The following is a 27,290-nucleotide window of genomic DNA, read 5'->3' on the forward strand; positions in this document are numbered from 1 at the left end:
TCCCCCCCCCCATACACAGAACAGCCAGTCACATGTCAGGGGCTCCTGTGGGACGAGCGATAATTGGGGTCCTGAGCCCCAGAGGCAGATATTACAGGGAGTGACTCTGCCCTCTGCTGGGGAATCCATGGAAGTGTCCACAATACAGGACTGCCATTGCCCATGGATAGCGGCCTGACTGAGAGGGGGGGGGGGGTCCTCCACCACAAGCGCCCCCTGCTTGTTGGTTCTTCTATTATTATCTCAGCTAGTAACACTTTATAAACGCATCCCAGAGATGCTGGAACCGCCATCGGGGGGCGCTCTGGAAGCGTTTTCATTGACATCAATGAACGCTTGGGGAGCGTTTGGCAAACAATGCGATTCTAACGCGACACAACAAGGTGAACCCTGAGTTCTGCAATGCATGCGATTCTGACAGGCGTTTGTAAAGCTTTACACTCACACTGTGATGCATAAAACGCACAGGAAGCCATGCGTTTCCCGCCTCGCACCGTGTTCATGCGATCCGCTGCCGGTGTCAATTAAAAGTTCACATCCCCCAATAGCAGGTCAAAGAGCGCAGCACATGTTCTAGAATCCGATCGCATAAGTATGGACACCCATGCGATCCGATTCCATTGTGGCAAAAAAAATGTTTGCACCGTTTTCTGTGCGGATGCGGTGCGATTTGAGCCATACATCGCATGTGACGTGCACAGGAAAGTGGTGCGATTCCTGTGTGAATCACATGCAAGTCTGTGCAATGCGATTCCAGTGCGAATCACATGGGATTCCATGTGGTGCGATTCCTGTGTGAATCACATGTGATTCTGTGTGATGCGATTCCTGTGCGACTTACATGTGATTCTGTGCAGTGCAATTTCTCTGAATTACGTGATTCTATGCAGTGCGATTCCTGTGCGACTCACATGTGATGTAACACATGACATCACCCAGCCTCGGACACGCCCACTTTTGAATCTCGTGTGAACTTCACCATAATTCTCTCCTAGATGATGTCACTGATAGGAACTCCCTGATCTCTCTGGGGCCCCGGGGTTCCCTCTCTGGGGTCCCGGGGTTCCCTCTCTGGAGTCCTGGGATTCCTTCTCTGGGGCCCCGGGGGTTCCCTCTCTCGGGTTCCGAGGTTCCCTCTCTGGGGTCCTGGGATTCCTCCTCTTGGGCCCCGGGGGTTCCCTGTCTGGGGTCCCAGGGTTCCCTCTCTGTGGCCCGGGGGTTCCCTCTCTGGGGTCCAGAGGTTCCCTCTCTGTGGCCCGGGGGTTCCCTGTCTGGGGTCCTGGTTCCCTCTCTGAGGTCTCAGGGTTCCCTCTCTGTGGACTGGGGGTTCCCTCTCTGGGGTCCCGAGGTTCCCTTTCTGGGGCCCTATTGCTGCCACTTTTCTCTGTAGCCGGGTGATGGAATAATTCATTTCCCAGCCGTGGGATTCTGGGGCTCCACCTGGAAATGCTGCGATTATTGGGGGATGGGTGAAGGTGAGAGGCGCAGAGCGGCGTGCGATTCTTGGATACGGCCAATCTGGAAGATCATCAACTCCAATCATCTCCGGGAGAATCTCATCTATGCTGAGAAATCCAATCATAACCCCCAACATTCACACCACAGGAGGCCATGATTGCAATCCTTTATTTCCAACACCAATCATAATGCAGCGTGTGCGACTCAGGGGGGATGGGCGGGGTGCAAGCCACCATCACTGGGAAATATGGGGAGAGGAAGGGAGGCGGGGGAGGGGACATCGATCGGATACAAATCGATCAGCAGGGACAGAACAGGAAATGGCAACTTCTATATTCTTCTCCTGAATGTATAGAAAGGTCCTCTTCTCATCTCTTCATCTGCCGCATGTGGAGGGTCTGGACTTCCTTCATGAGGCGCAGGCAGAGCTCATCCTGATAGGGCAGCGCCACACACTGTACAGACAGCGGCAACCCCACCCCATCCGCCACCGCCTGCAGAGACACAAAATGACAGGAGGAGAGACAATGAGGGAAACGGGCAACACCTTTCCACCCGCTGACATTAGTGCCGGGGCAATCTTCCCACACACCACTGCTGCCTTCTGTCCCCTGCACTCTGTACATTACACACTCCTGACCCCCCGCATTCTGTACATTACATACTCCTGTCCCCTGCACTCTGTACATTACATACTCCAGCAAGGCCCGAAGCGAAAGAAAAAAAAAAAAAAATAGCGCAGGGCAGACATGACCATGTGAAGAGGGGAGACAGGGCAGGTGTGAGTTAAATTAAATTGTTTTGAGTTGGGGGGTATTCAGGGATTGGTGTATCAGGTTTGGGAGGGGTTGAGGTACAGTTAGGAGGGGTGGCCCCTCAGATTGGAGGTCAGTGGAAGTTCAACGGACGAAGGAAGAAGAAGCTTGGTCACCCACCTTTTTCACTGCAGAGCATCTCACCTCAGCTTCCCTGGTCTGTGATGGCGGATTTGGACGTTTTGCTGGAGCAAATTAAGGCCGCTGCCGCGGTGAAGGGGACTGAGTGGCTCCGGTCCCAGGTCTCCACGTTGATGGGGGTTCAGGACTCTGCACAGGATTCGGAGGGGCTTGCGGTCCCGCGGGCTCGGCGGTCACGGCCGCCGGAGCGTTTTTCACCGGACCCTTCCCCTCGAGCTCAGCGTCATCCTAGGAGCCCCGACAGGGACCCTTCAGGGCCGCCGGCTAAGCGTACTCCTGCTGCGGCCGTGCGCGCCTCTGGGAGGAATCCTCTGCATGGACGGAGCTCTGGGGGTAGTGGGGGGAGGCGGCCTTCGGTCTCTCCCCGTCCCTCTCGCCGGGGTGCTACTGGACTGGCGGGCTCCCCTACTGGCGATGCTCCGGTCGGAGGGGTGCCTCGGCGTGGGAGCGGCTTCATGGCGGCCGGTGGCAGCAGTGATCGGCGGGACTCGGAGTCGGCCTCGGCTGGGCGCAGAGAGATGACGCGGCGGGGCAAGTCACGTGGCCGGGTCATCGGAAGTTCGGCTGGTTCACAGAGGTCTCCGTCGGGCGGAGCTGGAGTACGGGGGCGTGGACGCCTGTCGCTCGGCTCTGCAGATGGCGGGAGTGCGACACCTGGTGGACGGATGTCGGCGGTGCCCGGGGACGATCGTTCGGAAGGCGAAGTGTCCGGATCGGATGTGGAAGAGGATGTCGGTGGTCGGTCGGCGAGGAGGGAGGCTGGATCGGCGGCTGGGGGCGCCCCCCCTGGGCAGACAGGTGAGGTCACAATTCCTTCTCTGGCTTTGTCTGATTTGCGGGGCTTGTTTGATGTGGGGGGTGGGAGTGCTGGAGGGGCTCGGGGGGTGGGGGTGTCCCGGCCAGTGGGGGCGGGGACCCCGGAAGGGGGTGATAATGGGGGTTTGAGGGGCTTCCTCCTGGGTCTACGGGACCTCTTGGGGCGTTTGCCCCCGGGGGACGGGGGCCGCTTGTCTCCAGCGGCGGCTTGGGTGCCTCCGGCGGGGGGCTCGGGCACGGAGCCGGGGGGGGCCCCGGGGCTGGCGGGGCCGTCTTCCACGGGGCTAGTTGCGGGGGGGGCTGGGGCCCCTCCCCAGGTTGTTGGTGCTCCGGCAGTGGTGGCGGTGACGGCCGGGGCGACGGGGGACAAGACCGGGACGGCGAAGGAGGGGAAGGCGGACGCTGTTCGCCTGGACGATTCAGCGAAAGGTGAGGTATATGTTTGTTTTGAGGGCCCGTTGGGGGCACATTTGAAGCAGGAAGTCCGGGAGAAGATCTGGAAGGGTGAGTACGTGGAAATCTTCACGCTGTTGCCCCTCGAGAAGTTTCACCTGGACAGGGTTGAACCGGAGGAGCGCAAGAAGGAGGACGAGGAGGCGCGACGCTATCGGCTTATCCCTCGGACCTTCGCCAATTGGCTGCAGGCCTTTGCCATTCTGGCGGGCGTCATAGGGGAAAAGGCGCCGGAAAACTGCTCGGCCCTGTTCTGCTACATGGACGCTGTAGGGGAAGCCTATCGGGTTTACGGGGGGTCGGCCTGGCTGCGGTACGACGAACAGTTCCGGCAGCGGAAGGCGGTTAGGCCGTCCTTGCGGTGGGACCACAAGGACATCAGCCTGTGGATGCGGCTCATGTCGTCTGCGAAGGCTCCGAATCAGTTTTTTCCAGGGGGGGCCGGTGGTTCTGCGACCCCGGGACAGCCGGCCGCAAAGAGGAGGGGTTTCTGCTGGCAATTTAATGAGGGTTCCTGTAAGTTCGGTGGCACATGTCGCTTCAAACATGAATGCTCCGGTTGCGGAGGTTCCCATTCCTTGGCTCGGTGTTTTAAGTCCGGAAAAGGGCGGTCCGGAGAGCCTTCGCACAAAGGGGACGACGCCGGTGAGGGTGGAAAGGCTGCGGCCTTTTCTAGATAGGTACCCCGATAGGGCGGCTGCTCGACTTCTGTGGGAGGGTTTTGCGGTGGGTTTTCGTATCCCTTGCTCTTTGGCCTCGGTGCCGCCGGTGGCGAGGAATTTGCGTTCGGCATTGCGCCACCCTTTGGTGGTGTCGGATAAGTTGCACAAGGAAGTGGCTCTCGGTCGCATGGCGGGCCCGTTCTCGGAGGTGCCGGTGCGTGACTTGGTGGTTTCGCCGTTGGGGGTGGTTCCCAAGAAGGAACCCAACAAGTTTCGCCTCATTCACCACCTCTCCTTCCCGAAGGGTGGGTCTGTGAATGACGCCATCGACCCGGAGGCCTGTACGGTGTCTTACATTTCCTTTGACGCCGCGGTGGCCTGGGTGCGACATTATGGGCGGGGGGCCTTGATGGCCAAATCGGACATTGAGGCGGCGTTCAGGTTGCTCCCGGTTCACCCGGACAGTTTTCGATTGCTGGGCTGCCGGTGGCAGGGGGCGTATTATGTGGATCGCTGCCTTCCTATGGGCTGCTCCATATCATGCGCGCTGTTTGAGACCTTCAGTTCCTTTGTGGAGTGGGTGGTTCGGGAGGTTTCCGGTGTGAATTCGGTGATCCACTATTTGGACGACTTTCTGTGTGTGGGCCCGCCCGCTTCCAACGGGTGCGCGATCCTGCTTGCCACGTTGCAGCATGTGGCCGGGAGCTTCGGCATTCCGTTGGCCCCCGACAAGACGGAAGGCCCGACCACGGTGCTCAGCTTCCTGGGCATTGTCGTGGATTCGGAGGCCATGGAGTGTCGCCTACCGGAGGATAAATTGGGGGCTTTGAGAGCTGAAATTGAAGGGGTGCTGGGTTTGCGCAAGATTCAGTTGCGCAGCTTGCAGTCGTTGCTGGGTAAATTGAATTTTGCCTGCCGCATTATGCCCATGGGCCGGGTCTTCTGCCGACGGCTGTCGGCGGCGACTTCGGGGGTGAAGTTGCCCACTCACTTCGTCAGGCTCAACAGGGAACACAGGGATGACTTGCGTCTGTGGCACGGTTTTTTGGCCACATACAATGGTAGATCCTTGTGGATGGCCGGGCCGATCAGCAACTTTGATTTGGAACTGTTTACCGATGCTGCTGGTTCGGCGGGGTACGGGGCTTTTCACCGGGGGGCGTGGAGCGCCGCCCCTTGGCCGGGGGCATGGCAGGTAGCGGGGCTGGTCAGCAACTTGGTGTTGCTGGAACTGTTCCCGGTGGTGGTGGCCCTGGAGATTTGGGGGGCGGAGTTCAGGAACCTGAAGGTTCGCCTCCATTGCGACAATCTCGGGGTGGTTCAGGTGATCAACCGCGCGTCGGCTTCGTCTCAGCCGGTGGTGCGCCTCCTCAGGTATTTGGTTTTGCGGTGTCTACGGTTGAATGTTTTCCTGTACGCTGTGCACATTCCGGGGGTTAAGAATGATATTGCTGACGCGCTGTCTCGTTTTCAGTGGGACAGGTTCCGGGAGTTGGCACCGGCAGCGGAGCAACGCGGAGTCACGTGTCCGGAGTGGCTATGGGGGATTGCCTTGGGGTCCTCGCTGGATGGATCAGGAAGTCGGTGAGCGAGTCCACGTGGTCGGCTTATTGCAAGGTATGGTTGGAGTGGCTCGAGGTGTTGCGGGTGGCATCGGTGGATCCTCTGGGTCCGGAGGTCAGGTGGGTGTTACTTTCTTTTGTCTCTGATCATTTTGAGAGGGGCGCGTCGGCTTCCGCTGTGGCTCGCAAGTTGTCCGGCCTGGCCTTTCTGTTTAAATTTCTGGGTTGTCAGGATTACACGAAGGACTTCGTGGTGAGACAAGCGTTACGGGGCTATTCCAGGGCTTATCGGAGGAGGGACACTAGGCGCCCGGTGTCCTTCGCTCTTTTGCAGGACGTCTGCCGGCAATTGGGGGAGCACTGCGCCTCGAGTTACGAGGTGGTGTTGTTTAAGGCGGCCTTTTCTCTCGCTTTCTTCGGGGCTTTCCGGATTGGGGAATTGGTCAGCTCCTCCCGGACGGTGCCGGGGGGCCTATTGGGTCAGGATGTCTCTGTCGGTCGGGAGGGGGTTACTATCCTCCTTCGACGGTCCAAAACGGACCAGAGTGGCAAGGGGGTCCGTGTCCGGTTGTTCGCGGTGCCGTCTTCACCGCTGTGCCCGGTAGGGGCGGTTCGGGATTACTGGGCACTCCGCCCTTCGCGGCCCGGTTCATTTTTAATGCATGCGGACGGGTCGTCGTTATCTCGTTTTCAATTTGTATCGGTGTTCAGAAGGTGTGTGGGCTCTTTGGGTTTGGATGCCAGTAGGTTTGCATCTCATTCCTTTCGGATCGGGGCGGCCACTGAGGCTGCACGCTGGGGATTGAATGACGATGCGGTCAAACGCATTGGGCGCTGGGAGTCTAGGAGGTTCTTGTTGTACGTTCGTCCACAGCTGTTGGTGTAGGGTATGTACGGGGGGTGGTTTTGTCGCTGGGGGGGTGTGGGCCCGGCTGGTTATCTGATTATTGGTTGGTTTTCTTTTCCTTTTGTCCCCTTTTCTTGTAGGTTTGGAACCCTGCCTTGTTTGGATCGTGGGACACTCGTATGTTTTCTGGGGGGCCCGGAGAGCTGATGTGCGTCCTAATGGTAGACAACTTGGTTTTTCTCGGCACGAGGCTTGTGTCAGGTGGCTGGGGGTGCCGGGGCTTACTTGGGGCAGGGTCCTTCCCGAAGTGCATCGTTTCGCCCGGTTGGACAGGCAGCCAGATGTTTTGGTGCTGCATGCCGGGGGCAACGATTTGGGGGCCAGGTCCGCGCGGGCCTTGATCAGGGACATAAAGTTGGATTTCCTTCGGCTGCGCACGGCTTTTCCGGCGCTGCTTGTAGTTTGGTCGGATATGGTGGCCCGCACGTCCTGGCGCATGGCCAGGTCGGTCGCGCGCCTTAATAAGGCTCGGATTAAGTTGAACAAGGAAGTGGGGCGCTTTGTGTGTCGGAATGGGGGGTTGGTGGTTCGCCACCTGGAGTTGGAAGTGGACACATGGCGGTATCTGCGGGATGATGGAGTCCACCTCAATGCGGTGGGTATAGATTTATGGGCCCTGGGATTACAGGATGGGATCCAGCGAGCCTTGAGGGTTTGGAGGGGCACGCAAGGGTAAGGTGTCACCCTTGGGTGCTGGTGGCGTTTTGTTGGTCTTTGCTGGCGGGGGAGGTGAACAGTTTAGGATAAGGGTATGGTTGGGACTCATCGTTGGTATGGGTCCCTATGGTGCATTCCATTTAATGTCAGTTTAAATGGAATTCAAAATGGTGGCACTGCGGGGAGTGGTTTGTCTCCGAGCCGGTGACGCGGCTGGAGGCCTATCAGGGCACAGGTCCCGCAGTGCAGGATTTGGAATTATTTGGAGGAGCCTCAAAGACCAACAGGCCTAATGACTGATTGTTTTATGTTTGTAAGGAATGTTTTTTCTCCTTATGTTAATTTTAAGGTAAAAGGGTTAATAAAATGGCTGCTGTGGCCAATTAACTCCAAGCACGGTGTGGTCTCAATTATTTAGGTAAAGGGAAAGGTTTATGGCATGGGGGTGGAGCCTTTGGCTTTAAGCAGCCTAAGAGTTTGGGGGTGACATCTATTCTACATTGGTCATGACACCCGCACTCTGTACATTACACACTCCTGACACCCGCACTCTGTACATTACACACTCCTGACCCCTGTACTCTGTACATTACACACTCCTGACCCCCGCACTCTGTACATTACACACTCCTATCCCCTGCACTCTGTACATTACATACTCCTGACACCCGCACTCTGTACATTACACACTCCTGACCCCTGCACTCTGTACATTACACACTCCTGTCCCCTGCACTCTGTACATTACATACTCCTGACCCCTGCACTCTGTACATTACACACTCCTGACACCCGCACTCTGTACATTACACACTCCTGACCCCTGTACTCTGTACATTACACACTCCTGACCCCTGTACTCTGTACATTACACACTCCTGACCCCCGCACTCTGTACATTACACACTCCTATCCCCTGCACTCTGTACATTACATACTCCTGACCCCCGCACTCTGTACATTACACACTCCTGACCCCTGTACTCTGTACATTACACACTCCTGACCCCTGTACTCTGTACATTACACACTCCTGACCCCCGCACTCTGTACATTACACACTCCTATCCCCTGCACTCTGTACATTACATACTCCTGACACCCGCACTCTGTACATTACACACTCCTGACCCCTGCACTCTGTACATTACACACTCCTGTCCCCTGCACTCTGTACATTACATACTCCTGACACCCGCACTCTGTACATTAAACACTTCTGACACCCGCACTCTGTACATTACACACTCCTGTCCCCCGCACTGTGTACATTACACACTCCTAACCCCCGCACTCTGTACATTACATACTCCTGTCCCCTGCACTCTGTACATTACATACTCCTGACCCCTGCATTCTGTACATTACACACTTCTGACCCCTGCACTCTGTACAGTACACACTCCTGTCCCCTGCATTCTGTACATTACACACTCCTGACACCCGCACTCTGTACATTACACACTCCTGACACCCGCACTCTGTACATTACACTCTCCTGACACCCACACTCTGTACATTACACACTCCTGTCCCCTGCATTCTGTACATTACACACTCCTGACCCCTGCACTCTGTACATTACATACTCCTGACCCCTGCATTCTGTACATTACACACTTCTGACCCCAGCACTCTGTACAGTACACACTCCTGTCCCCTGCATTCTGTACATTACACACTCCTGACCCCTGCATTCTGCACATTACACACCCCTGTCCCCTGCATTCTGTACATTACACACTCCTGACCCCTGCACTCTGTACATTACACACCCCCGTACCCTGCATTCTGTACATTACATACTCCTAACCACTGCATTCTGCACATTACACACCCCTGTCCCCTGCACTCTGTACATTACATAATCCTGTCCCCTGCACTCTGTACATCACACACTCCTATCCCCTGCACTCAGTACATTAGATATTCCTGAGCCCCTCACTCTCTGCATTACACACTCCTGTCCCCTGCACTCTGTACATTACACACTCCTGACCCCTGCACTCTGTACATTACACACTTCTAACCCCTGCACCCTCTACATTATACATTTCTGACCTTTGCACTCTATACATTACACACACCTTACCCCAGCAATCTCTATTTTAGTTACTCCTGTCCCCTGCACTCTGTGCCTTACTAACTCTCTCTCCCTCCTGAACCATACTAGGCCACATGCCCTCAACATAGGGGGGTACCTTGTCAGGGTTGATGAGGACAGGAGCCTCATCCCTCACAACCCTGACCTGGTGAATGTTGGTGGTCTGAGGGCAGGGGGCTTGTTCTTATCCTGGAAGCCCACTTTAACAATAAGAAGGGCCCCAGAGGGTAAGTGTATAATGTATTCCTCACTCATTACATGGTGGGAAATGACACAGACCCCTACCCCACCAGGCCAGGTCCGGGGCAAGACGCCCTTGTCCTTATCAACATAAGGGTCCCCCCTGGCATGCTCATATCCTCGCCTTTCCTGGCCTGCATGCCTCTGGACCAGAGTCTTTATTGTCTCATCCAGTTCCCATGTAACCCTCTACAGTCTCTGTTCTGTGTACAGAAACCATTGGTGAGGGAAGAGTTTTATTCTTCAGAAATGTGCAGAGGTTTATGTGTGTCTGAGAGTCACGGTGTGGCACAGAATGCATAGGAATGTGTGCCGTGTATAAGGAGTTCATTCATCTCCATTACAACTGTTCTCTCTATACTGGTCCCCGGAGTCCAGCAGATCATTTCCAGTCCTAGCAATGACCCCGAAGGGAGAGGAAGAGCTGTGTCCACCTGAAGGTTCTCTCTCAGTGGCACTGCTTGGAAGGGAGACAATTTATATGATCCTACAAAGAGTCAAAGGTTCTGCCCTGAGCTTTGAGATGCTACCTCAATGAGCTGTCCAGGGGGTTCCAAACTGCTACCCAGGGGTAAGGGGAGTTCTTCATCAGTAACCTCTAAGAATACATTTTATTCACCTGTAGGGATCTGCTGCCTTCTACTGTCTGCATTTGTAAATGCCAGTAAATATAGTACGCGTACACTTCCTGTCCCTGGGATGTTAGGTAATAAAAACTCCAGAAGGAGGCAGTAAAGATGGAGAGAGAAAGTCTCAGTCACATGTTCTGTCCAGGGGAGTTTCTGCTGTTGTATTTTCACCCGGACCAGAAAAAGAGACTACTAGACAAGTATTCCTATGTTCTAATAGTCTAACTGCAGCTGCCCATAGCTTGAGTGTGTGTATTTGAATCCTTGTGACAGATGTATCTCTGTCCTATTGTTATTATCTCACATGCACAGTGCCAGGTAGGTAGGTCTGGGCTCCTGTATGTGTGTAGTGGTCACCATCCAATAGGTGAACCTATTTAATGCAAAAGAATTTATATACGGCTCCTGAATTTTTATTTAGCCCGGACCCTTCTGATCCGGGATTCTATAACTGGTTTTATCTCAGGGCTCAATAACCAGCATAGGCTAGAGCAGCAGTTCTCCACCAGGGTTCCTCCAGAGGTTTCTAGGGGTTCCTCCAGAGGTTGCTGGGGGTTCCTCCAGAGGTTTCTAGGGGTTCCTCCAGAGGTTGCTAGGGGTTCCTCCAGAGGTTTCTAGGGGTTCCTCCAGAGGTTTCTAGGGGTTCCTCCAGAGGTTTCTAGGGGTTCCTCCAGAGGTTGCTGGGGGTTCCTTGAGCAATCAGCAATTTCTGCCTCTCTGATAAGTTTCCCCTGACACTAATGATCTTTTTAGCTCTCTGTAAGAAGGTAACTCCTCCCAATGTCCACAAGAGAAAGGAGCGTTCATCCCACCGACCATCACACCAATGTATCATGAGTTGTATATAGAGTAATTTTTAGCAGAGGTTCTCTGAGACCTGAAAAATATTTCAAGGGTTCCTCTGTGTTGAAAAGGTTGAGAAAGGCCGGCCTAGAGTCACGTTAGGCACCCGACAGCCACTTCTGGTAGTTAGAGGTCCGGTTGCATGACAGATTAGAAACGAAGAGGACTAAGACACAGAAGAGACAGGCTGACTCGGAGTTCCAGTTCCTGTTGGTGAGAAACTCGTTTCTAGGATGGTTGGACAATGGGTGGAGACCCTGTCCTGGGTGGGGGGTTGAAGCCATGTCCTGGGTGGGGGGCCCTGTCTTGGGTGGAGGCTGTGTCCTGGGGGGTGGGGGGTGGGGTGTGGGGGACCTGGGTAAGAGCCCTGTCCTGGGGGGTGGGGTTTCGGGGACCTGTCTTGGGTGAGAGCCCTGTCCTGGGGGGGTGGGGTGTGGGGGACCTGGGTGGAGGCTCTGTCCTGGGGAGGTGGGTGGTGGGGGACCTGTCCTGGGTGGAGGCACCGCCAACTTTATTATCAAATTCACTCTTTCAATTCTCTTCTGGTTCTCTTATTTAGCTCCAGGTTTAGCGCAATATCCTGTTCGGGAACGGCCATTTCCCTTCCCACCCAAAAAGAGGCCTCCATACCTTTTTGAAGCATTTGTCCCAGCCGTCATTATTGTATCCGGTGTAATGTCTCAGAGCCTCCTCATCTTCTTTGGTGACAACACCGACAGGAACCACCCCGGCCGGGAACTGGAGCATATTGTACAGCATAGTGTAGCTGACAGCAGCTGAGAGAGAAGACATTATTGGTGGAGTCATGTGGAGTCGTCCCCACTTCCACGTCCTTCTAACAGTCCCCAGTACACCCATGTGGAGTCATGTGACCTCCTGTACACCCCTCTACCGGTCTCCAGCACACTAATGTGGAGGTACTGTATGTGACCTCCTCTACACCCCCCCCACCGGTCTCCAGCACACTAATGTGGAGTCATGTGACCTCCTCTACCAGTCCCCAGTACATTCATATGGAGCCATGCGACCTCCTCTACACCCCTCTATCGGTCTCCACCACATTGGCTGACAGTAGAGATTTGGGTGAGAAAGCGTGATCTGACCAACCACAGTAACTCTGAAAAGATCGTCCCCGGTGACCCTTCATGCTCAGACTTATCAGCAACCTTCCACCAAAGCCAAGACCCTCCATTTCACTCCCCTGCACTGCTCTGCTCAGACGAACATCCACGTTTTCCTTCATTTAGGGAATTCTTTTTTGGGGTTGTTTTATGTGTATCGTCATTTTACATTTTTTAATATATTTTTTCGCTATGATAAATGATTAAACTAACGAGGGGCACAAGAAGAGTCCCAGGTTAGGTGAAAGCAGCTTCCGTAACCCTCAGGAGAAATTTAAAGTCCATTTTATCCCTAAAAACCACCTCAACTCCACCATTCCCCCCCCCCCCCCATTGACTGTAAAGTATTTTACCCAAATAGTGCATTTCCCCAACTTATATACGTATCCCGGGGAATGGAAGAGCCCCCAGACCGGTTCTTCTGACCTATTCAGTTATTATTCCTGGCTGGGAATGCATCGGCATTACACAATGCTGGATTATGAGCCGGTCACCTGAGGACTACGAGGGTCTGAAAGGACCCAGAGGAGGAGGAAGGTCACTAAACATCAGAGCTCCCATCACCCCCTTTATAGGGTTCATTATCATTCCAACATCCATGCAGAAATCTGACCCTAGAATCTCTATGTAAGATGAGGACCAACCCCAATGATTGATTCAGTTTGTACCCAATCAGGTAGACCCTTTCTCTATATAATTGGTGGTATAAGTGAAGAAGATTGTAATGTATGTGATGAAATTTACCAAATGCCTAACATCCCATCCCCCCACCCACAAGGCCATGACATAGAGCCTACCTAGAAGTTTCACTGGGTATCCGATGTTGAAGGCCGGGCCTAACATGGGACAAAGGACAACGTCCAGATTCAGCTTCTTCCATTCCCTGATGAACTCTGTCTGATATTCCTGGAGGAAACAAAACAACGCATCACCAAAGAAGCTGAGGCTTGGCACAGGAGCTAACACTCACCCCAAAAGCGGACATTTACTGCAGGAATTGGGCTGAAGTGCAGCAGAAGTGGTCAGTGACATGGACGGGGGCAGTGACATGGACGGGGTCAGTGACATGGACGGGGTCAGTGACATGGACGGGGGCAGTGACATGGACGGGGGCAGTGACATGGACGGGGACAGTGACATGGACGGGGGCAGTGACATGGACGTGGTCAGTGACATGGACGGGGGCAGTGACATGGACGGGTCAGTGACATGGACGGGGGCAGTGACATGGACGGGGACAGTGACATGGACGGGGTCAGTGACATGGACGGGGGTCAGTGACATGGATGGGGTCAGTGACATGGACGGGGTCAGTGACATGGACGGGGGTCAGTGACATGGATGGGGTCAGTGACATGGACGGGGTCAGTGACATTGACGGGGGTCAGTGACATGGACGGGGTCAGTGACATGGACGGGGGCAGTGACATGGACGGGGGCAGTGACATGGATGGGGTCAGTGACATGGACGGGGGCAGTGACATGGACGGGGTCAGTGACATGGACGGGGTCAGTGACATGGATGGGGTCAGTGACATGGACAGGGTCAGTGACATGGACGGGGGCAGTGACATGGACGGGGTCAGTGACATGGATGGGGTCAGTGACATGGACGGGATCAGTGACATGGACGGGGGCATTGACATGGACGGGGTCAGTGACATGGACGGGAGCAGTGACATGGACGGGGGCAGTGAAATGGATGGGGTCAGTGACATGGATGTGGTCAGTGACATGGACGGGGCAGTGACATGGATGGGGTCAGTGACATGGACGTGGTCAGTGACATGGATGGGGCAGTGACATGGACGGGGTCAGTGACATGGACGTGGTCAGTGACATGGACGGGGCAGTGACATGGATGGGGTCAGTGACATGGACGTGGTCAGTGACATGGATGGGGGCAGTGACATGGACGGGGTCAGTGACATGGACGTGGTCAGTGACATGGACGGGGTCAGTGACATGGACGGGGCAGTGACATGGACGGGGTCAGTGACATGGACGGGGCAGTGACATGGACGGGGTCAGTGACATGGACGTGCTCAGTGACATGGACGGGGGCAGTGACATGGACAGGGGCAGTGACATGGATGGGGTCAGTGACATGGACGGGGTCAGTGACATGGACGGGGGCAGTGACATGGATGGGGTCAGTGACATGGACGGGGTCAGTGACATGGACGGGGTAAGTGACATGGATGGGGTCAGTGACATGGACGGGGGCAGTGACATGGACGGGGTCAGTGACATGGATGGGGGCAGTGACATGGACGGGGGCAGTGACATGGACGGGGTCAGTGACATGGACGGGGCAGTGACATGGATGGGGTCAGTGACATGGACGGGGTAAGTGACATGGACGGGGTAAGTGACATGGACTGGGGCAGTGACATGGACGGGGTCAGTGACATGGACAGGGGCAGTGACATGGATGGGGTCAGTGACATGGACGGGGTCAGTGACATGGACGGGGGCAGTGACATGGATGGGGTCAGTGACATGGATGGGGGCAGTGACATGGACGGGGGCAGTGACATGGACGGGGTCAGTGACATGGATGGGGTCAGTGACATGGACGGGGGCAGTGACATGGATGGGGTCAGTGACATGGACGGGGTCAGTGACATGGACGGGGTCAGTGACATGGATGGGGTCAGTGACATGGACGGGGTCAGTGACATGGACGGGGTCAGTGACATGGACGGGGTCAGTGACATGGACGGGGGTCAGTGACATGGACGGGGGCAGTGACATGGACGGGGGCAGTGACATGGATGGGGTCAGTGACATGGACGGGGTCAGTGACATGGACGGGGTAAGTGACATGGATGGGGTCAGTGACATGGACGGGGGCAGTGACATGGACGGGGTCAGTGACATGGATGGGGGCAGTGACATGGACGGGGGCAGTGACATGGACGGGGTCAGTGACATGGACGGGGCAGTGACATGGATGGGGTCAGTGACATGGACGGGGTAAGTGACATGGACGGGGTAAGTGACATGGACTGGGGCAGTGACATGGACGGGGTCAGTGACATGGACAGGGGCAGTGACATGGATGGGGTCAGTGACATGGACGGGGTCAGTGACATGGACGGGGGCAGTGACATGGATGGGGTCAGTGACATGGATGGGGGCAGTGACATGGACGGGGGCAGTGACATGGATGGGGTCAGTGACATGGATGGGGTCAGTGACATGGATGGGGGCAGTGACATGGACGGGGGCAGTGACATGGATGGGGTCAGTGACATGGACGGGGTCAGTGACATGGACGGGGTCAGTGACATGGATGGGGTCAGTGACATGGACGGGGTCAGTGACATGGACGTGGTCAGTGACATGGACGGGGGTCAGTGACATGGACGGGGTCAGTGACATGGACGGGGGCAGTGACATGGACGGGGGTCAGTAACATGGATGGGGTCAGTGACATGGATGGGGGCAGTGACATGGACGGGGGCAGTGACATGGACGGGGGCAGTGACATGGACGGGGTCAGTGACATGGATGGGGGCAGTGACATGGACGGGGGCAGTGACATGGACGGGGTCAGTGACATGGACGGGGGCAGTGACATGGACGGGGTCAGTGACATAGACAGGGTCAGTGACATGGACGGGGGCAGTGACATGGATGGGGTCAGTGACATGGGCGGGGGCAGTGACATGGACGGGGTCAGTGACATAGACAGGGTCAGTGACATGGACGGGGGCAGTGACATGGACGGGGGTCAGTAACATGGATGGGGTCAGTGACATGGATGGGGGCAGTGACATGGACGGGGGCAATGACATGGACGGGGGCAGTGACATGGACGGGGTCAGTGACATGGATGGGGGCAGTGACATGGACGGGGGCAGTGACATGGACGGGGTCAGTGACATGGACGGGGGCAGTGACATGGACGGGGTCAGTGACATAGACAGGGTCAGTGACATGGACGGGGGCAGTGACATGGACGGGGGCAGTGACATGGACGGGGTCAGTGACATGGGCGTGGTCAGTGACATGGACAGGGTCAGTGATATGGACGGGGACAGTGACATGGACGGGGGTCAGTGATATGGACGGGGACAGTGACATGGACGGGGGTCAGTGACATGGACAGGGTCAGTGACATGGACGGGGGCAATGTGTCGGTGATGATATCTCTGCATGTATAACGAATCTTATTACAGAAGATAATGAGAATCTTAATTTGCTGGAAACCGCTCAACCAATCTATTAAAGTCTACAAGCAAAATGTGTGAAGCGCCCAGTAACCAATCAGATCCTGCGTCCATTCCTCCAGGCAAATGATTGGTTGCTGGGGGGAACACAGACTGCACTTTGCACCTTTATCATGTGATGTCTGAGAATCGGAGAATGAGGTGAAGAAAGCAGCCGATCTCATGTGTGACCACATCTCTGTCCTCCAGACACGAAGAACCTTACCTGCAGGGCTACATGGTCCATCCAGTGTTCCTGTATAGATCTGCATGGAGGAAGCACAGAGGAGTCATTGCAGACACTCAGAAACCTTCACATTGTCCTCCATCCTCCTCTCTGCCAGTAACCCATCCCCCTATAGTGTGCCCGAGAAAGGGACCCCAGATCTGAGTGGTCCCCCAGAGAGTGACATCCATGGGGTGCCTAGAGATGTTTATCTTTTTCTATACTTGCATGAAATGCCCATAAAGAGAAGATCAGAGATTTCTTATCAGATAAACATTTCTGAAACTGTTCCTTCAGATGTCCTGAGGTATACAGACTCCTCCCACATCACATGCCTGACTGAAAATAAAGGCGTAAGGAGGTGGGGGCCTCACCTGGGTCCGGCACTGGAGTAGATGACTTTAGAGATCCTGGGAGCCTGCAAAATATTTCCAAAAACAGATCAGACAAATCATCATCATCATCAGGAGCAAACTCTGCAGACCCAGCTATTAGAGGGTCCAAAGGGGCGCCCAGTGTTATTATTGGGGGGAAAGGACACAGTATGGGACTGCCGGCAGTGCTGCTGGAAGCAGTTTATTTAAATATCAGTTAACAAAGATTTTGCATATCTGTGTTTACACTTATGATAATGTGTATTGTACTTCAATATAGGAGATGGACAACCTGTCACTGGTGGTCTCTTCCTATTGTCTGTGTATTGAGGTGTGATGTGGATTCTGGTAAGCCTGTCTGTCCCATTGTTAATTGTTAATGAACTCACATATTGTTTCTGCCCAGATGACTAGATAATTAATTCAGGTTAATTCTATTTCTGTATACAATTTCATCTGCATATGATAATGTAATCAGGCAACCCCTGACCTGTGTGTGGTAATCTGATCAGGAGGGGGAGGTCCATGCTGTATATAAACTGTGTGACTGTTCAATAAAGAGAAGATTCCAGTACAAGCTAATTTGTCGGCTAGCTTTGTATGGGGGTGGCTGGAAAATCTGATATCTATGTTCAAGACTGAAGGAAGCCGTATACTGATGTTACACCACTTCACTAATCACCTCCATCCAATCTACCCATTCCAATTCACCATCATCTCCATCTAATCTACCCAATTCAATTCACCATCATCTCCATCTAATCTACCAAATCCAATTCACCATCACCTCCATCCAATCTACCCATTCCCATTCACTATCACCTCCATCCAATCTACCCAATCCAATTCACCATCACCTCCATCCAATCTACCCAATTCAATTCACCATCATCTCCATCTAATCTACCCAATCCAATTCACCACCACCTCCATCCAATCTACCCATTCCAATTCACCATCATCTCCATCTAATCTACCCAATTCAATTCACCATCATCTCCATCTAATCTACCCATTCCCATTCACTATCACCTCCATCCAATCTACCCATTCCAATTCACCATCATCTCCATCTAATCTACCCAATTCAATTCACCATCATCTCCATCTAATCTACCAAATCCAATTCACCATCACCTCAATCCAATCTACCCAATCCCATTCACTATCACCTCCATCCAATCTACCCAATCCAATTCACCATCACCTCCATCCAATCCTCCCAATTCAATTCACCATCACCTCCATCTAATCTACCCAATTCAATTCACCGTCACCTCCATCCAATCTACCCAATCCAATTCACCATCACCTCCATCCAATCCTCCCAATTCAATTCACCATCACCTCCATCTAATCTACCCAATTCAATTCACCGTCACCTCCATCCAATCTACCCATTCCAATTCACCATCATCTCCATCTAATCTACCCAATCCAATTCACCATCACCTCCATCCAATCTACCCATTCCAATTCACCATCATCTCCATCTAATCTACCCAATCCAATTCACCATCACCTCCATCCAATCTACCCAATTCAATTCACCATCACCTCCATCTAATCTACCCAATTCAATTCACCGTCACCTCCATCCAATCTACCCATTCCAATTCACCATCATCTCCATCTAATCTACCCAATCCAATTCACCATCACCTCCGTCCAATCTACCCATTCCCATTCACTAATCACTATCACCTCAATCCAATCTACCCAATTCAAGTCACTATCATCTCCATCTAATCTACCCAATCCAATTCACCATCACCTCCATCCAATCTACCCAATCCAATTCACCATCACCTCCATTCAATCTACCAAATCCAATTCACCATCACCTCCATCCAATCTACCCAATCCAATTCACCATCACCTCCATCTAATCCACTTCGCCATCACCTCAATCCAATCTACCCAATCCAATTCACCATCACCTCCGTCCAATCTACCCATTCCAATTCACCATCATCTCCATCAAGTCTACTCAATCCAATTCACCATCACCTCCATCCAATCTACCCAATCCAAGTCACCATTATCTCCATCTAATCTACCCAATCCAATTCACCCTCACCTCCATCCAATCTACCCAATTCAATTCACCATCACCTCCATCCAATCTACCCAATCCAATTCACCATCAGCTCCGTCCAAACTACCCAGTTCAATTCACCATCACCTCAATCCAATCTACCCAATCCAATTCATCATCACCTCCATCTAATCTACCCAATCCAATTCACCATCACCTCCATCCAATCTACACAGTTTAATTCACCATCACCTCAATCCAATCTACCCAATCCAATTCACCATCACCTCCATCCAATCTACCCAATCCAATTCACCATCACTTCTATCTAATCTACCCAATCCAACATACCATCCCCTCCATCCAATCTTCCCAATCTACTTCACCATCACCTCTATCCAATCTACCCGTTCCAATTCACCATCACCCCCATCCAGTCTACTCAATCCAATTCACCCCCATCCAATCTACCCAATCCAATTCACCATCACCTCCATCCAATTTACTCAATGCACTTTACCATCACCTCCATTCGATCTACCCATTGCAATTCACCATCACCTCCATCCAATCTACCCAATCCAATTCACCATCACCTCCATCCAATCTACCCAATCCAATTTATCATCATCGCCATCCAATCCTCCCAATTCACTTCACCATCACCTCAATCCAATCTACCCAATCCAATTCACTGTCATGTCCATCCAATCTATCTAATCTAATCCACCATCACCTCCATTCAATCTACCCAACCTAACTGACCATCACCTTCATCCAATCTACCCAATCTAATCCACAATCACATTCACATTCATCCAATCTACCCAATTCAATTTATTAATACCTCCATCCAAATCTACCCAATCCAATTCACCCTCACTTCTAATCTACCCAATCCAATTCACCATCACTTCCATCCAATCTACCCTGTCTAATTCACCATCACTTCCATCTAAATTACCCAATCCAATTCACCACCCCATCCATCCAATCTACCCAATACAATTCGCCATCATCTTCATCCAATCTACCCAATCTAACGCACCATCACCTCCATCCAATCTACCCAATCCAATTAATCAACACCTCCATCCAATCTACCCAATCCAAATCAATATCGTCTCCATGAAATCTACCCAGTCCAATTCACCATTGTGACGGTGGCGGGTATCAGACCCCTGGCCTTCTCATCCAACTCGTGACCAAGGACCAAGCAATCTCACACCCTGCCGTCACTTGCGTGGCGTGCCACTCTCAGCTGTACCCGGCACACAGATTGTCCAGCTTTCAGGACCACAATCTAGATGCCAGCAGACAGAGCGATTGTCACCGGGCTAACTAAACAATTAACCCTTTCTCTCCCACCACGTCTACCTTATAATGAACCCAGAGGATGCTCGTAATTTTAGAAATACCAATTATGACTTTAGAATAATCATCCGTAGCACACGCTATCACTGCAGACAGGAATGTTCAGATGATTTATCCTAAACAGTAGCGCTCTCAGGAGGCCGGTTCTTTTGGTCAGTTTGCGTTAAGAGCTTAGAGACAAAATTAACACTTTTCAAAATAAGGTTTAATTATAAGAAAGGTGAAGATTGGTGCAAATAAAAATATTTACAGAAAAATGGGTTACAAAGAAATAGAGACACAATACAGCAATGTAGAAGAATAGATAAAGAATTAGAAATGAAATACTTTCATTCAAAAGTCCTGGTATTATCTTAGTTTCAGAAGCTGAACATGTGTGATCTGTTCTTCCTGGAGCGATGTTACGGCTCGATGTTAAAATTGAGAACTGAGAGCTCCATCAGCTCCTGTCTTCTTCTCTGGCCCGCAGGGGGTGTCACCAGAAGTACTTGACCAATAAACACTGGGCCATGGGCGGCCCCGGAGGCTCATAAACTGCTAAGGGACCTCCCGGTTAGACAGATTTCTAACAGAAGTCATATCTCGAAATATGTAATGGTTACATTCTTGAAACTGATATTTTATTTATAAACACTAAACACGGGTTATCTCGGAATAAACTCTGACCCGTAAGGCATCTGATCGCTAGCTTGTCTTCCCTAGGATCGAATGTGATCATGTGTGATCTTAATTAGATCGGTATTTTATCTGGCATTCAACAATCTACTTTTTGTCAATGTGTCATGTTCAGGTAAAGAGTTATGAATTTGTGTGTAACTGTGGTCATTTTCCTAATGACGAAGTTGCTGTGGAATTCCACACAGCCTGTAGTGGACATCTGCTCTCAGAGAAGACTTTACAACCTGGCCTTTCTGGATGTGTTTTGAGATAAGGCGCTCTTTTGAAGCCTTGCATACTAATGCAAAAGGGACCCAGGGGGTAATAAACACTGCAAAAAGGAGCTGGGGTGAGGGGCTGGTAAAGGAATGACCTTTTTGGTTTTGAAAACTGTCAGCTGAGCTCTGAAACACAAAATGGTTGCTTTCGTATCCCAGTGCAGGATATTCAGTGTGCGATACCATTGCAACCATCACCTCAATCCAACCTACCAAATCCACCATTACCTCCATCCAATCTACCCAATCCACTTCACCATCACCTCCATCCAATCTACCCAATCCAATTCACCATCACCTCCATCCAATCTACCCAATCCACTTCACCATCACCTCCATCCAATCTACCCAATCCAATTCACCATCACCTCCATCCAATGTACCCAATCCAATCCACCATCGCCTTCAACCAATCTTCCCAATCCAATTTACTATCACCTTCATCCAATCTACCCAATCTAACTCACCATAACCTCCATCCAATTTACCCAATCCAATTCACCATCACCTTCATCCAATCTTCCCAATCCAATTCACCATCACCTTCATCCAATCTACCCAATTCAATTTACCATCACTTTCATCCAATCTACCTAATACAATTTACCATCACCTTCTTACAATCTACCCAATCCAACTTACCATTACTTCCATCCAATCTACCTAATCCAATTCACTATCACCTCCATCCGAACTCCCCAATATATCATCTATTTCCTCAAATTTACTGCCCTCCCTATCCAGATCCCTTCATCTAGTCCACCATTCTGTCTTTAAAACTGTCCCCTCTGTCCAGGTCTGTGCCACCTCCACCTATGCCCACCATTTTCTTCATCAAGTTCTCTATCTCTTCCTTCAAGTTTACTGTCCCTTCCATCCGATTCACCATTCCTTTCATCTCATTCATCATCCATTCTTTCCAAGTTAACGTCCCTTCCATCTGGTCTTTCAACACTTCATCCAGTCCTCCATCCTTTTTATATAGTTTACTGTTAAGGTCAGTTCCCTCTCTGCCTTGTCTACCTTCCAGTCTATTATCCTTTTTTCCCATTTTAGTGTCCCTTCTGTCTGCTCCACTATTATCTTTATCCAGTCCACCATTCTTTTCTTCCAGTTTTCTGTTCCTTTTGTCCAGGTCAGTCTATTCTGTGTCTGGTCCTCCATTCCCTTTATTCGACCCACCATCCCTTCCTTCCAGCTTATGGTCCTCTCCATCCAACTCAGTGCCCCCTCCACTTGGTTCATCACTTTTTACATTTTGTGACGGCGTTATTAGTGGATAACATTGTCTGGATTGGTGTATTCAGTATTTATAATGTTAGGCAAAAGAAAAGTATGTGGGGCATCGAATGAATTAATGAATGAATCAGTCAATCAATGTGTGATAAGAGTTTAGCAGCTGAGCAGAAAGCCATGGGCTCCTCCAATAAATACATTATGTCTGCTTACTATTGGCCGGAGGAGGAAGGAATACGCTTTCTTCAGCAAGGCCGGGAAGTTATAATGGGAGACGCTTTCAGCCAAGTGGATGTCTACAATGTTTTTCTTACTGGAAATAAACGGAAGAGACAAAACATCAGTCCTGTACTGGGATTTCCTGTCAAACTGGGAAATTGTTCATTTTTACTAATGTTAAAAGTAATGAGCATTAATAAAAACAAATGCAAAATCTTAGTAATTCACAGAAAATTTCCTGAATTCTTCTGCCCATTTGTTACAATTTGCACCAATTAAATCCTTCATCTAAGTATTAACCACTTAAGCCCCGGAAGATTTTACCCCCATTCCGACCAGGGGGTATTTTGCGATTCGGTACTGCGTGAATTTAACGGACAATTGCGCGGTCGTGCGACGCTGTACCTAAACGAATTTGACGTCCTTTTTTTCCCACAAACAGAGCTTTCTTTTGGTGGTATTTGATCACCTGTGCGATTTTTTGATCACGCGCTATAAACAAAAAAAGAGCGTCAATTTTGCAAAAATAGCAATATTTTTCACATTTTTTTATATGAAATTCCCCCCAAAAAAATGTAAAAATCAAAATTTTTAAAAATTTTCGGCCAATTTGTTTTATGCTACCTATGTTTGGTAAAAAAAATCGCAAAAAGCGTATTTTGATTGGTTTGCGCAAAAGTTATCGCGTTTACTAACAAAGGGAAAGATTTTTGTCATTTTTGTTGTTTTTTTTTTTAACGCGTAATGGCGGCGATCTGCGATTTTTTTTGCGGTACTGCGACATTGCGGCGGACAGATCGGACCCTTGACTGACATTTTTGACACTTTTGGGGTTACCAGTGACATTTCTACAGTAATCAGTGCTATACATATGCACTGTTACTGTAAAAATACACTGGTAGTGAAGGGGTTAACTTTATTTGGAAGGGAGGGGCTGTGTGTGTCCCTAGGGGCGTGGTTTCTACTGTGATTGGCTGTGGCTCTAGCTGTAAGGACACTGATCAACGGATCTACATACTAGATCCGTTTTATCAGTGTCTTTGCAGCAAGGAGAATGACAGGCAGTTTGTTTACACAAGCTGCCTGACATTCTCCCTCTCCCCCGCCGATCGCCGAGTGGCCGGCGGACATCGGGTCCGCTGGTCACACGCGCGGGGGGGTCCGTGACCACGCGGGAGCGCGCCTCTGGGGGCGCGCGCTCGCTCCCTAGACCCTCACAAGCAAGCAACGTAGCCCTACGTTAGTTTGCCTGTGAGGGGCTGACCGCCGACGTAGATAGTCGTGCGGCGGTCGGCAAGTGGTTAATGCAAATTTTGGCAACAACCAATCCGAGTGTTGGGATGTCAGCAGATTCACTTAATTATAAACTACACTAAGTCCAGCCCACTTTAAAACCCAGTTACAATATATGAAGGTGGGCACTGGGCCATACAAAGTTCTCCCACACTGGAGGTATTTTCCACTTACAACTTGTCTGCCAGCATTTTCCCTCCATCGCCAAAGATTGACGTTTTCAGAAACATCTGATAGGCATAATCTACTCGAGGCGGTTTGAATGGGATGAGCTGAAAGGATAAATAATGTATTTTTCAGGGGTCTGCATCAGTTTATTGGGGGAGTAGATGGGCGTTTACCCCTATCCCAGGGGACAGTAAAGATTCCCTCTTACCTGGTGTCCGGCCTCTCCTAGAAGCTGCTTGGTCTCCAGCAGTACACGCCTCATCCCAGGGCTAGGAAGGAAGAAACCGTCCTCCTCATAGTATCCGATATTCAGAGGTCTATTGTTGGAGTAGAGCTGAAAGAGGCCAGGAGATGACATTTCACTGGACAGAAAAGACATTATACGGTCGGCAGGGCTTGCATAGGTCACCCAGTCACCATAAAAAACATCTGGATTTTCTTGTATATCTATAACCACCTAAAGGGCATGTTTAGTTTTGGATTGTGTAGGGAAGGATTGAAACCCATATAAAGTCCAAATAAAGGCTGTACTCCTCACAGTACTCGACCTTGTAATGATGAGTGCTCAAAGTGAATGCCATTGATGATGCACCGCTAAAATCAGATACAATGATGAAAAGTTATCAGCACATCAAAGGAATGTATTTCATGTATTTATTGTAAGGACAGCGTCACATAAGACAAAATAAATCGATATCTCAAGGCCTTGCATGTAACATAATTGTAACGGAACCGTGACCCACACTGTGTTTTTGGGCTTTCGTCAGTATACGGCTTCCTTCAGTCTTGAACATAGATATCAGATATCCTAGCCGCCCTCATACAAAACTAGTCGGCAACTTAGCTTGTTCAAGTTTTGGAACCTTCTCCTTTATTGAACGAATCACACAGTTTATATACAGAATGGACATCCCCCTGCTGATCAGATTACCCCATTAGGTCAGGGGTTGCCTGACTACATTATCATATGCAGATGAAATTGTATACAGAAATAGAATTAACCTGAACGAATTATCTAGCCATCTAGACAGAAACAATATGTGAGTTCATTAACATTTAACAATGGGGCAGACAGGCTTAACAGAATACACATCACACCTCAATACACAGACAATAGGAAGGGACCACCAGTGACAGACTGTCTGTCTCTGACATTGAAGTACAATACACATTATCATAAGTGTAAACACAGAACCCCCAGTAGATAACAGGTGAGTATATCAGCATATTCAATAATGTGTGGAAGACAGGTGGATGAGCTGATGATATTAGCAACTGCTCTGAGTCTGTGTGAAGCAATCTTTCCATGTTTCTTGAGATGTATGGCCGATAAATATTACTGTCACATTTGAAGTAATCCAAACCATATTCTCCATGTCCATTAAGTATTTGTCTCACTCCCAGTGATGGTGAGTACCCTCTCAAGAAGGATCAGGGAAATGTTACCAAAGATAGGAATGATCAGGAAAGAGGCTTTAGCAGGATAACCCTAAGGTCTTCTTACCTCCTCATTGAAGTGGATAGGGGGAACATTGGGGTCGAGTTTGAACATCTCATCACACAGCAGAGCTCTCATAGCAAGAACCAGGCCGTCCACATCTCGTGCCATCGGACCAATGCAAACAGGCACTGAAATAAATGTATTAGTGTATATGCAGTCTGGAGGAAAGAAGGGAAAGGGTGGACATGAGTAAAACCTTTAAATACACTATACTGCTAAAAGTATTGGGACGCCTACCTTTAAGTGTACATGAAGTTTAATGGCATCCCAGTCTTAGTCCGTAGGGTTCAATATTGAGTTGGCCCACCCTTTGCACCTATAACACCTTCAACTCTTCTGGGAAGGCCATCCACAAGGTTTAGGAGTGTGTCTATGGGAATGTTTGTCCATTCTTCCAGAAGCGCATTTGTGAGGTAAGGCACTGATGTTGGATGAGAAGGCCTGGCAAACAGTCTGCTCTGTAATTCATCCCAAAGGTGTTCTATCGGGTTGAGGTCATGTTGTAGAAATTTTATAAGGATTATTGTGGACATTTTTTAGGATGTGTTTTATTTAGATTGTCATTGACGTCGGTTTGCTTGCAATACGCTCATTAGAGCGTGTACAGGGGAACCGGCATTGAGGAAAGATGGAAGTGAAAACCTTCCTTTAGATGTGTAGACGCGTTCGCTCTACATAGACATTTCCACCGGTGAATACTCCATGCGTGGATCAGTATAGATCTATATAGATAGGTATAGATAGTAAATATAATTTTGTTATCTATCTGCCTCTATGAAGGGATACACGTTCATGTCCTTCTACTGTGCCTGATCACCATAGTGGAAACTGCATGGCTCTTTCCCTGCAGATATCCTCACGTCTATGGGAACAGTAGTATAATCCTATTAGGCATTGTTCTCTGAGCCTTGCTGAATGCGATTCACGCCAGTAGTAGTGGTGGGAATACATGCACGCGTTTGATCAGAGCAGCGTTCACAGTTCTACACGCTGGTTTCATTGTGTAGTGTTAGGTGGGAATTCCGCTACACGGGGGTTTCATTGTAAACTGCGGAACGCATATTTCCACGCACCACACACACTGTTCTGCTCATTCACGACCGTGTACTCCCCCTTTCTATTGTATATTTGAATGTATACATGTGTGTCATTGGCTGATTATATGTGAGCAATTTGTGTCATGTGACTGTACATTTGGAACTGATTGGCTGATGTTGTACAGTCATCACTTCCTGCTGTTGTCCTATAAATAAAGGGAGCTCCATGCTTTAGGCAGGACATTCTATGGAGCATCCAATGTG

General features: G+C 50.7%; 1 protein-coding gene across 1 annotated transcript in view; it reads right to left on the minus strand.

Annotated features, from left to right (window-relative positions):
- Positions 1–1,732: 1,732 nt before the first annotated feature.
- LOC309543515 (vitamin D3 hydroxylase-associated protein-like) overlaps positions 1,733–27,290 on the minus strand; it is a 46,473-nt gene continuing 20,915 nt past the window's right edge. Inside the window, exons 7-15 of the mRNA XM_082275990.1 lie at positions 25,993–26,117; positions 24,697–24,822; positions 24,495–24,592; positions 23,022–23,121; positions 17,226–17,269; positions 16,852–16,891; positions 13,206–13,314; positions 11,918–12,063; positions 1,733–1,952 (exon numbers count right to left, since the gene is read on the minus strand). Coding sequence (XP_082132116.1) covers positions 1,827–1,952; positions 11,918–12,063; positions 13,206–13,314; positions 16,852–16,891; positions 17,226–17,269; positions 23,022–23,121; positions 24,495–24,592; positions 24,697–24,822; positions 25,993–26,117 — 914 coding nt within the window. The 3' untranslated portion in view covers positions 1,733–1,826. The remainder of the gene's footprint in view (positions 1,953–11,917; positions 12,064–13,205; positions 13,315–16,851; positions 16,892–17,225; positions 17,270–23,021; positions 23,122–24,494; positions 24,593–24,696; positions 24,823–25,992; positions 26,118–27,290) is intronic.

Source organism: Pelophylax lessonae (assembly GCF_965119305.1).
Source record: "Pelophylax lessonae genome assembly, contig: HAP1_SCAFFOLD_152, whole genome shotgun sequence".
In the NCBI taxonomy this organism is placed as follows: domain Eukaryota; kingdom Metazoa; phylum Chordata; class Amphibia; order Anura; family Ranidae; genus Pelophylax; species Pelophylax lessonae.